Genomic DNA, 12,750 nt, shown 5'->3' on the forward strand with positions numbered 1-12,750 from the left:
TGGCACGCGACACTGCCATATGCCCAAGTATAAATGACACTTTACTTTTCTCCGTCTCTCATCTCACTCCACTTCTCCGTCGTTCCCAGATGTTGGAGATCTTGGAGGTGTTCGTGAGGCAGAACAACTACTCGTTTCTGAAGATGGACGGCACCACCGCCATAGCGTCCCGGCAGCCCCTCATCGCCCGCTACAACGAGGTAAAGGATTAGCCTCTCCTCTAATGGCTCCTAATGTTTCACCGGGAAATCCCCCCACCCTCTCCGAGGGGGGGGGGGGGGACACACTTTAGAAAACGTGGCAATCCTCTGGCGGGCTGCTCAGCCCCCTGAGGGTGAAAACACTAACCGACGACAATCTGTTGTTCACTCTTTGTTATAACCTCATTGTCTCTCTCTCTCTCTACTGGTGCCATAAACTACAACTACCCCTCTCTCTCTACTAGGGCCATAAACTACAACTACCTATGTTAGAATAATATGAAGAATCTGAATCAACTTTGTCACTTCACTCGATTTCAGTTCAAACTACAAATTGGTGCAAGCTCTCAACATTGCAGGCAGAGGTAGAATAGGTAGATAGAATAGAGAGGAAAGGAACACAACACAGAACAGGTTAAGTAATAGGAAGGCACTGTCGAATCAGAGTCCCAATATTATATGACTATTTATTCGTTTTTTCACTTTACTTAGAACTCACATTTGAAGGAAAAATAATGTCGCTGTTGTGCAAGAAACCCCCTATATATATATATATATATATATATGAATGGTACCATACTTCAGTGTCATTCAAAATAATTGAATTTGAATTCTGAAAAGTAACCGTTTGACATAATTATGAGGTTTCCACCCGACAGACGATAAGATAAACAAGCTGTTGTTTTGTCCCTCGCAGGACGCGTCCATTTTTGTCTTCCTGTTGACCACCAGAGTCGGGGGTCTCGGCGTCAACCTCACTGGAGCCAACAGAGTCATCATATACGACCCAGACTGGAACCCAAGCACTGACACACAGGTACAGCACACACACACACACACACACACACGTTTGTATTCAACCGATCGATTATAATAAAATAAATTGGTAGCACTATTTTACTTAAAATTGTATTAATTCATTTTTAAACCTGTTTTTGCACAACAAAGAACAAGATGGGGCTTAAGTGGTTAACGGAAAAAAAAGTGCTTCGTGATTATTTGATTAATAAAATAAGGAATCAAGTCAGACACATAACATAACTCATAATCAATAAGGAAAATAGTTGATAGTTGCAACCCTTATTTGTATTACGGTACTTGTAGTGACTAGAGATGCTGCGGTCGGATCGGATCTATGGATTTGCTATACATAAGATGTGACCTATAATGGCTTGTTGTTTTTTTAGGCACGAGAGCGCGCCTGGAGGATTGGTCAGACACAGAATGTGACCATCTACCGACTGTTGACTGCAGGGACCATCGAAGAGAAAATATACCACAGGTCAGTTAACACTGGAACATCCTGAGTGTTCATTTAAATCTGGGAGTATACAAATGGAACCAAGTGGACCCGTAAGGCTCTCTCTATCCCACATCTGAAATGTATTGTTGGAAGAGGGGTGGACGTTTGGTCTCTCTAATGTGGAGGCGCAGGCCCCTTTTCACGAGATTTCCATAGAAAACGGCAAAATAAAGTATAATTTGCATGGGCCTACAGTGGAACTTGGTTTAGACTAGTAATTTGGTTAGACCAGTTATTAGTCCTACAACTACAACCTATCTCAAACCCTCACCCTAACCCTAACCTCCCACGGGGCAGCACACCTAAACCTGGGGTGCATACTTAGTTTAGACTAGTCATTGTTGACTAGTCTAAACTAAGTATGCACCCCGGGAAATCTTTGAAAACGCTCCGCCTGGCATCTCCATGTAAACTGGCAAAACGATGCATCAACAAACGTGTGACATCATAGCTCACGTCGGTTATGTTGATAACATTGGTGCTGAGCCGTAGGCTGAGTAGAACGTGAAACGCACAGATTACAGTTTTGGACATGTGAGGTTTTCCACTGACGGAGACAATATAAATGACCTATTGAGCAGCCAAACTGCTCGGTGGTGACACCAGATCAGGGTCGTCTGGTACTGAGCAATTAAAATGATTTATCTTTCAGGCAAATCTTCAAACAGTTCCTGACCAACCGGGTGCTTAAGGACCCCAAGCAAAGACGTTTCTTCAAGTCCAATGACATGTATGAGCTCTTCACCCTGGCCAGCCCAGAGGGAACTGAGGGAACAGAGACCAGTGCCATATTCGCAGGTCAGCCAATAAGCTCTATGCACAGTAGAATAACTCTTAACTCTTCCTCCTTCCCGGGCCACTTCCCTACTTCCTTCACATGTGTTACTGATGATACTAATTAAGGCTCCGTTCCATTTAGTGTACAGTGGTTCTAAAACCTATTAATTTTAAGGACCTCCATAACTCTGAGAGTGTACAAATTGAACCAAATGGACCAGTACATTGCACAAGCGAAGAACGTGCTTGCGCGTTCAACCCAAGCTTTTATTCACATGCGCGTGAGTGCCCAGGCGTGTTCTTCGCTCGTGCATGAGCCTTTGACTGCTGTTTGATAAATAATTTTAAAGAAATGCCTAATTAACAGCATGTTTTGATTGTTTGATGTGACCATAGGTACAGGATCAGAGGTTGCGGTACCAAAGAAACCAGAGAGGCCAAGGTCACAACGCAGGTCCAGCAACCACGCACGGAAACACTCCTCGGCCAACCAGAACCGCGCTTCTCCAGAGGACAGACACTCCTCAACCAATCACATTCCCGCGCCGGGAGACGAGGACACCGCCTCGGGTGGCGGAGCGATCTCTCGGGATGAACCAAACGGGCTGACGGACGCGGGCCAAAACGGTGCAGCTACGGAGCCAAATAATATTCCATCCAACGTTCCAGGAGAGACACACAGAGACTCAGACACAGGGCCCAGCCACAAACAAACGAGCAAACACTGTGAGTCGTCGTCCAACCCGCACAGAGACGGCAGCCCTCAGAAGCACAGGGAGAAGAGGAAGCACTGCGACCAAGCCGACGGCGCGGCGCGCAAGACTAGGAAGAAGCACAGGCGCTCCGGGGACGTCCGCTGCGAGGGCCAGCGGATCTCTCACCTGGTGAAGAGGAAGACGTACAACCAAGAGGCCGAAGACAACCGGGAGCAGAAGCAGAACGACGATTATGTCTTAGCGAAGCTCTTCAAGAAATCCGGTACGTTTATTTTGGGCTTCTTCTTGCATGAACGAAAAGGCATCCGCTGTGATAGATTTATTACATTTCCAATCACGGTGCTGCTATGTGTTGGGAGCTTGTAGTTGGAAAGAGAGAAATTAAGATTTTTATTGTTTGGGATTTTTATTTTTTTACATTTATATTTTATTATATTATTTTATTTGTTTATAATAGCTTGAATTTATATAGCGCCTTTCACGCTTTACAAAATGAATTGTTTATGTAAACTGTAAAAAGTGTCCTGTAAGTCCATATGGGGTGGGCTTCTTCGGAAGCATGACACTTAAAAGAATCAATCATCAATCATGAACCAACAATCAACTATATGCCTGAGAGAATAAGTTTGACGTGAACAAAACAAGGAACACCAGGTTGAAAGTGTTAAACTCTTTGTTGTGGCTTTCCTCTATTGCTGTGGTGCAGGTATCCACAGTGTGATGCAGCACGATACCATCATGGAGTCATCCAGCGCAGACTACGTTCTGGTCGAGGCAGAGGCCAATCGAGTCGCTAAAGAGGCCCTGAGGGTGCTCAAGGTGTCGCGGCAAAAGTGCCGGCTTCCCTACAACAGGCCTCCTCCACCACCTGCTAAGTGCGTGCACACACACGTTTTAGTTTTTTTTTTAACCCATTCAGAACTGAGGCAGATTCTACAAATGCCTTCTAAATCAGTAGTTCTCAACCTTTTTCTTCATAAGCATAATTATGCATAATGCAGATCTGTTTTTAATGATTACCTTAATATCTATAGTACAACAAGTTGCTAATCGGACTGTAAATAATGACAGATGCATAGTAGAGAAAGTCTTGGCCTGGATATTCTAGAACATTGTTCCTTTCCTCCAGAGGCTACATCGCCCTCAGGAAATATCCTACAGGTTCCCAGATTTAAGCTTTTTAGGAGGGGCTCGTGACTTCTCACATGCACAATATATCGTCGCTGTTGTTTGGAAACCTCATATGTCCAAAACGGTTACTTTTTAGGATCCAAATTCAAAAGTAGCAGTTGACAAGCTCAAAACATGGTGTAAGCAGAGCTTGCAGATCTGCTACTTTTGAGTGACGCTGTAAGTAGGGCGTTATCAAGCGTGATCAAGTAGGGCGTTAATTTACGAACAAACACAAAAAGTTCAAATATGGAGATAAGAGGTTTTCTGCCTGACAAGAACGATATGTATAACGTTGACTCTCTTGCAGGAAGCGGTTTGGCCTAAAGAAGAATCCTCTCTTGTCTGCACCTCCTGCTACCGCTGCCCCTGCCCCAGACAAGTGCAAGGTAATGGTAATTAAGTTCAAATTAAGAGCTACTTCACATCTGGTGGAGGTTATCGGAGCGCTGCTGTGCCGTGTTAAATCATCCAATCCTCTCTCTCCAGGACGCCGCCGTTATAAAGAAGTCTGTCGCCAAGAAGCCGCCCGGCTCGGCGGCTCATTTCAGCGGGGAAGGGGTGGAGAACGGGGAGTCCGCCTCCGCCCCGCTCCCCTCCTCCTCCCTGCTGGCCAAGATGAAAGCTCGCAGTCACCTGGACACGCCCGCCTCCAACCGAGAGGAGGAAGCGGCGGCGGAGGAGGAGGAGGGGGGCGGAGCCAGAGGAGGCCCGGCCGCGGCCTCCACGGACCACGACGAGCTGCTGGTGGACCTGCGCAACTTCATGGCGTTCCAGGCCAGCGTGGACGGACAGGCCACCACCCAGGAGGTCCTGGGCTACTTCACGCCCAGACTGAGCAAGGAGCAGACGCCGGTGTTCAGGGAACTGCTCAGGAGCATCTGTGACTTCCACCGGGATGCTGGAAAGGAGGGGACCTGGAGACTGAAGGAGAGCTACCGCTGAGTGAAAAGGCTGCCGGCAGTGTGCTTCTTGGCTGAGACTTGAGTTTTGGTGAGGTCTTAACCACGTTGAATCCTAGCGTCACTATCTGGGGGGGGCGGCAATTCAAGGAAAATTTACAAGCTCGTAACGAGCCAGGATGCGTCGCGAGCTTGTAGATCAGCTATTTTTGAGCAAAGAGATTTGGTGTAAAAGAACTAGTGGACTTAGTATTGTTCCTGGGGAACCTCACAGTCAACTAAGTATATATATATGGTTGTATAAGTGTATAATTGGTTGTTATTGTGGAGAAACCGAACAAAATGTTATTGTGGTGAAAACAAAGGAATGCATTGCCTTGCTGAAGCACTCCTTGCACATGAAGATCACTGCAGAAAAACCAATAAGAACATTGTGTGTGATTGTTGAAACTCAAGGTGCATTTGTAATTTGCCGTTTTATAATGTTAAATTTCCGAAGTCTGACAGCAACATACCATGGACCGTTTTTTTTTTTAACTCTTTATTTCTTTATTTTTTTGAATATGCAAGACGAGACACAAAAGACAAACAAGGCATACAATAAAACATCAACAGAAAAAACAGATACCATGGACCGTTTTGAAGAAAGATTGATTAACTGAGGCCTGAGAGGTTAGGGCGGTACAAGCTTCTATGATCCCTCAATGAGGGACTACAAATACAACGTGTACTTTGTCGCCAGAAATGGCAAATCTGAGGGTGATGTAAACAAACAGTGGAGATCCAGGCGTGCAACTCTAAAATCACCATTCCAGCACCTTCATGCAGTGGGGGTCTAACAGCAACTCAAATTAGAGCTGCATATAAAACTATTTTGTCTGCAGAGAACTTGTTTGGTTTCGGGTAAACCGATTAAATGTGGTGTTTACAGTAGTGTTTGGAACTATTGGTGGCCCGTTGACGAGCGTTACTTCGCATACTTTCTTTTATTGTTATCTCCGAGTACACAAAATCAAATTCCAAATGTAGGTTTTTATTTTATTTTACCACCAATAAAATGGTTGAATATTGAATACTATATGTTCTAGATGTATTCCAAAATAATAATGTAATCAGGGTTTTTTTCCCTTCACAATTACTACCATTCTTTTGTTGAGGACTTTCCATAAACTAAAGTTTGTCATCAGTGTATGCCAATATACGGGCATGCCCCTGTTCGCCCATATATGGAGCTGAGGGATTTGTTTGCTCCCTGTGCAACACTGCCATGACGACACATCCTCGTCCTTCCTCAAGCCAATTTGTATTGAGGGGCGCTAGCCCTTCCTATATTTTTGTGTTGTCCTAACAAACATTAAATGCCATTGACAATGAATGGAGAATTTATGTCATATGTAGACAAGCAAATCTGTATTTTTGTTAAATCCCCATTGAATGGATGATGTACGATGATAAGAGCGCCCCTCGCTTCACACTGGTGTCATTGTTTATTTTACCTCATGGCTGAATGCACCCATGTACTGAAAGTTGCAGCTTTTCCTTAGTAATGACTTGTGTGTTATATTTGCATTGAACGTTAATGCAGCCTCACTAAAATGTTGGAATTTTGTATACAATAACAGTCCTGCAAACGGCAGTAATATTCCCGTTATGATTTGAAGTAGCCTACTGTCAATTAGTAAATGAGAGGTCCATCATAGCATTTCTTTAATGACAGGTTTTCTATAAGTTGTACATAAATAAAAGATCTACCTCTACATTGACTTTGTGATTATTTATATGGCTTTTATACTTTGCCAGATATCGTCTCTGTCGGGTGGAAACCTCATATAGTATAGGTCTAAAACTCGTACTCTTCAAGGATCATATTCAGAAAATGGCAGTAGCTCAAACCGCGCTGTATTTCGAGCTTGTAGAGATCATCACTTTTGATGCTTTGGTATGACGCTATACAGTATGATGAAAACAAAACGTTAGAATATGGAGATAAGAGGTTTGTACTACCCGTCAGCAACGATATGAGCGTTAAGAAAAACCTATAGGGTTTAATTCCCGCTGGAGCGTCATCAGTGCCCAGGGGCGGCCTTAGGAATCTGGAGGCCCGTTTCATGACCAAATGAGGCCCCCATATACCTATGACATAATTATTCTGTTAATACAGGCGTATTGACAATTTGACACATAGTTTTGACTGTTCAATATCACTCGCAGAACATTACTCTCGACAATTACGCAGCAACAACAGACCTCATCCTGTCGTCCCTTCACAATAAAGTGTCTCCCATTTACCTCCCAATGCTACACATTTTACCCAGGTTATTAAAAGGAAATAGGTGTTGGGTAAGACTAAGATGACGGTTGAACAAAGCCCCTTGCTGGGCTTGAACCTAGAACCTTCTGTTTGCGAAGCCTGTGTCTTAACCGCTGCTACAACTTTGCTTATACATTAGAGACAGGTAGGCCTACAAAGGTACAACCTTGCAAAGATGCAAAATGAAAAAAGAATAACTAACGGCCCTGCTCTTTGTAATACACATACAAACTTGGAAAAAACATCCTTGATGTAAGAGTGAGCTAATATTGTATAAATGTCCGTACTAGTAGGCCTACTTGTGTGCAACAAGCAAGTAGGCACTCGATAGGGTGCAGTTCTAGTTTATTTTGCCATAACACCCACATTTTACTGTGTGGAAACACCGGGGGGGAAATACCCCCCCCCGGCCCCACTGTACTGCATCCCAGTAGACCCAGGGTAACAGAGTACATCGATGAGTATTGGCTTCAGTGCTTGGGTACAGCTTGGTCCCCCAGGCTGGCCTTGAACCTGCTTTGGCCATGTACCTCGGTACACAGTCGCCTTGGTAGCCACGCTAGAACTCGATCACCTAGAGCACCTCCACCAATTACACTTGTTTCTTTAGGGCTTTTATGTCGAAAGTGTGCATTGTTTTTTAACCTCCTAAAGAACCTCTATATTCTGAAAGGTGGGTTAAGTCAGACATTCTCAACTGCATCAAGTTCGAACCTGCTGAAGATTTAAAGGTCGGTCCCTGTTTCAATCCTGGATTTAGGCAGTTCAAATGAGGTACAGAAAACCCTTCGACTCTTTGGCTGATCTCACGGAGTGAAAAACTTTATGAGTTTACAGAAGAACAAAAGAAACAAAAAATAAGTGTGAATTGTCTGGAGCCAGTAGCTCAGTGTGTTAGAATGCTGCCACATGATCGGGAGATGGTGGGTTCAAAGCCCACTCAGGTTCAAACAAAAAAATAAAGGGGCCAATCCCACCCCATTCTTTACTGACACTTTGCATTCCACACTAACATCAACTAGCACAGAAAAGCTGTGTTGTAGTAACCAGCAGTTAGCTCAGTGTGATGAGTGGCTGAATGAACACAATGTTTTGGGCCGATCAAATAATTTATAAGACGAAAAACCAAACAAATAGTGTTGTCTCCTGACTTTCTTTTCTTCTTTCTAATGATTTGATCGGCCCAAAACATTGTGTTCATTGTCATGATTTGTCACGATCCGAGTTGGCTTTGTCCGCGGCGTAACAGTCTTTAAATAAATGAGTACTTTTAATCCGCTACATTAAAATTGGACACCTTTCGTTACTCGCTACACATTTCCACGCGAAATATGCGCAATCTCCGCATTTTCCACATAAAGTTTATAAAGTCATCGCCTGCAGCGCATGTGTATGGGACGCATCTTAACGTCAGGAATGTTACACGACTCACCCATCCAGGTGATTGCAATAATAATCACTGTAGGCCTAGTCTTTACCGTGCATTGCATGTCTGTCGAACGGGATGGTCGTTAAAGTTGATATCGGTTTCAACTTTATCCCCCAATAATGTAATACACATTTACATGCATCTCAATGGGAGACAGTTTGCCCTGCAAAGTGGAGTGGGTGGGGCTTAATTAGTGAAGGGCTAATTATAATGCGTGAATTCACGCAATTATAATGTCTGTTTTGCAAATTGCAATGGCTCTCCCCATTCTCCCCTAAATTACTGTGGACCCCAATCTGAAATATATTTTTGTGTGAGCTTGCTTGCACCCTGAGTTGTTTGTAATGATAATGAGTGGCCAGTTTAGTTTCTAGTGTTTATCCCAACACAAACATATAAATGCCATTGATAATGAATGGCCAGTTTCGAGACGAGTGTTGAAATAAAGCCACTTTTGGACTTCATTTCTTTGTAGGCATTTTGAAAAGCATGTTGTACTTTTTACTTGTACTTTTTACTTGTACTTTGTAATTTTTACTTTTATACTTAAGTACATTTTTACACCGGGTACTTTTTGTACTTAAGTACATTTAATTTGAGGTACTTTTATACTTTTACTTAAGTAACTTTCTTAATGGGTACTTTGTACTTTTACTTAAGTAATTTTCAAGTAGAGAATCAGTACTTCTACTTAAGTAAAATATTTTTGTACTTTTTCCACCACTGGGTGTAACTTTAACATTGTGGGAGAGAGCAAGGCAGCGAGTGAATGAGAGAGAGAGGACCCAAGGGTGGTGGGTGGGGGGGTTGAATGATGTCTGGTGGTCAGTCGTAGCTCGGAGGCCCCTCTGAGGGTGGAGGCCCATTTCAATTGAAACTGGTGAAACATAACAAAGGCTTCCTATATGTCAGTGCCCATACCCTAAGTAGTGTTCACAAAAGGGACAACACAAGCAGCAGCAGCAGCAAAGAAGTAAAAACAAAACAAAAAACTCCTACCTTGACTTCATCAGTTGTGTAAGTGATGCCAGAGTCAAACTTTGGAACCCATGGATAGAGATAGCTGGCTAGCTGGCCAACTTTCCTCCCAGTATCACTGGCACCGACCAGCCTCATTCTCCTGGTTGCATTCTCAGTCAGCCTTGGATGTTGACATGCACAGTATTCACCTTCTACCTGAGCTCATTGCTCAGGTAGTGACACACACACACACACGACTTTTCAAAACACACACACATGGGTTTTCAAAATGCATTTTGTGCTCAAACACAAAGATGTATACATTTGTGCACAGCTAATGAGCATGAGGATAATATGTCTATACAGCTATGCTACCTTAGAATAGATGTAGACCTAGTATTTGACAGTGCATAAACATAATTGCCTTGACATTAACGACCTTCAATGAGCAACAGCGACACACACGTAAACTAACTCACCTGCAGAATAAAAGCAAATCGACCAAGCAATTCATTCATTATGACGATGAATTAACTTCTCTTTCAAACTGCCACACACTTGTGACTGAGCAGTTTTCACTAACAACCCTGAGTGCCAGTCCCAGACTACTCCACTCAACTTTAAGGTGTCAAATTAGTTACGGTAAGTTGCAACATTATACATTGTCTATTTAACTCTTATGAGCTGTATAGGCTATATATCTGGTTGATTGTTTGCAGCATGCAGGTGTGTGTGGAGGGGGAGGGAGCGTTGCTACCAGAGGATTTTAAAGAGCCCGCACCCTGAACCCTGCTCTGTCAGTGCTCACTGCTCAGTGGGGGACACACGCGCGTGCACACACGCACACACACACACACACACACACACACACACACACACACACACACACACACACACACACACACACACACACACACACACACACACACACACACACACACACACACACACACACACACACACTCTTGACTAGATGTCTCTTTAATGTTTCTTTAACAATTTAATAAATCCATAAATCATTTGTTTGATTCTGATTTGCCCCTGTCTTTATTTATCTCACAAATATGTGCTTCATCATAACTCATAAGCTATTTGGCCTTCATGGCTAAGCACGTCTGTCTTGTTGAAATATTATATTTTAATTTGTGTTTTTTCCCTTTTTTTAGATTTGTAATTATAATACTATAAAAATTAATAATTAAACTATACCGGTATATCTGATAATCAAGTAGTCTAGTCTACTATAGTAGCTTTTCCCACCTTTATGCAAATTTAAAATCGAGTTGCTTTCTGAGTGAAAATAATAGCCGATCTGCACATAGGCCTATAGTGCATGACAGACAGGCCTTGTGAACTTGTAGATCGGCTATAGATATAGGCCTATGAGCGGACACTGACTGGAGGAAGCATGACGCACTCATCTCTCATCATCATCCCACTCCTCCGATCAGCCCTCTGAGCTCTGGCTGCTGTCACACACGCGTCTAGACCAAATATCGGAGATTAAAGTTATCAACGGCCCGTTATTTGATTTACATTTTTTCTCCCAACGCATCTCGCCGGCGCCGGCCGAGGTCATAATAACAACTTTATTTTCAGCGGTGCATAAATTAATTACGCGCATTTAATAACCAAAATATCATTATATTCCCCCCCTTTAATAACATAAACGCCGCACGCCAGGGAGGCCCCTTAATAGCGCGGGGCCCTGTAACTGGCCATTATCCGCCTGTAATGATATTACAGAACCAATTACGGGCCATTAGAAGGGATTTTCTGCACTTGATGTGGTTCGGGGCCGCGACGTACGCTTCTACCGCTTTTTTTCCTTTTACATTTCAGCTGCTTCATTTTGCGTCTCTTCGCCTCCGAGACGCCGCGGAACGAGGCTCGGAGGGAACGGAGACGCGCGGCGAGGCGGTGCGCGCGTCCCGTGTGCGCTTTAAAACTAATTGAAAGGGTCCCGCGGCTCGCCATTCCATCCGAGGAAGCGGCATAAATCGCCGGACCCCCCGCCGCGAACAAAATCAAAATTTCGGCCTTAGCGAGTTGTTCCGCGGACCCCCGAACACACCTAACGAGCAATTAGACCGAGCTCCATATCCACAGACAATCTAAAACCCAAACCCTCTTTTTTATTAACATGTGAAAGCAAAGAACCAAATGAAAGCATGGAAGGAGCTGGGGGGGGGGGGGGGCACTGGGAATAGACTTGACTCTGGAATAACAATCACTGGCGATGATGAATTTTGTTGGCACTTTTGCAGAACTTTATGAGTATTTATTTACTATCCCTTTCTCTTTGCCCCCCCCCCCCCTCTCTCTCTCTCTCTCACACACACACACACACACACACACACACACACACACACACACACACACACACACACACACACACACACACACACACACACACGGAGGTGGGTGGGGTGTGTGGTGTGGGTGTGGGTGTGGGTGAGGGAGGGGAGGGGAGGGGAGGGGAGACAAAGCCACGATAATCCGATTAGGACCAATTAGGCGTGAGATTCTGCGGCACGAGCTGAAAGCCTGAACACTCTGTAGAGACAGTTATAGAGTTAGAGAGACATCTGGACACTCCCGTGGAGGGAGCGAGGGAAAGAGAGAGAGAGAGAGAGAGAGAGAGAGAGAGAGAGAGAGAGAGAGAGAGAGAGAGAGAGAGAGAGGGGGGGGGGTGGGGGGTATAGGTACAGGGAGAAGGGGAGAGGGATAGAAAGAGAGAGAGAGACATCTGGACACTCCCAGTAGAGAGAGAGAGAGAGAGAGAGAGAGAGAGAGAGAGAGAGAGAGAGAGAGAGAGAGACATGTGGACCCTCCCAGACAGACAGTAGAAGTAGTGTGAGTTCCCCGCAGACGGAGCCGTGCCGTGGTACTCTGGTCCTCTCCTCTCGGCATCCTCTGTCTCCTCACCGCAGCACAGGTAAGCTGTCTCCTTTAGAGACCCCGTCACCGCGTCACGAGACG

General features: G+C 44.4%; 1 protein-coding gene across 1 annotated transcript in view; it reads left to right on the forward strand.

Annotated features, from left to right (window-relative positions):
• The window catches only part of ercc6 (excision repair cross-complementation group 6), a 28,469-nt gene extending 21,711 nt beyond the window's left edge, over positions 1-6,758 (forward strand). Inside the window, 8 exon segments of the mRNA XM_080781803.1 lie at positions 90-200; positions 898-1,017; positions 1,388-1,482; positions 2,156-2,301; positions 2,677-3,258; positions 3,703-3,871; positions 4,477-4,555; positions 4,656-6,758. Of these exon segments, the coding sequence (XP_080637929.1) occupies positions 90-200; positions 898-1,017; positions 1,388-1,482; positions 2,156-2,301; positions 2,677-3,258; positions 3,703-3,871; positions 4,477-4,555; positions 4,656-5,111 (1,758 nt within the window). The 3' untranslated portion in view covers positions 5,112-6,758.
• Positions 6,759-12,750: the final 5,992 nt, after the last annotated feature.

The sequence above is a fragment of the Protomyctophum bolini genome (assembly GCF_963924005.1).
Source record: "Protomyctophum bolini genome assembly, chromosome: 14".
Lineage (NCBI taxonomy): Eukaryota > Metazoa > Chordata > Actinopteri > Myctophiformes > Myctophidae > Protomyctophum > Protomyctophum bolini.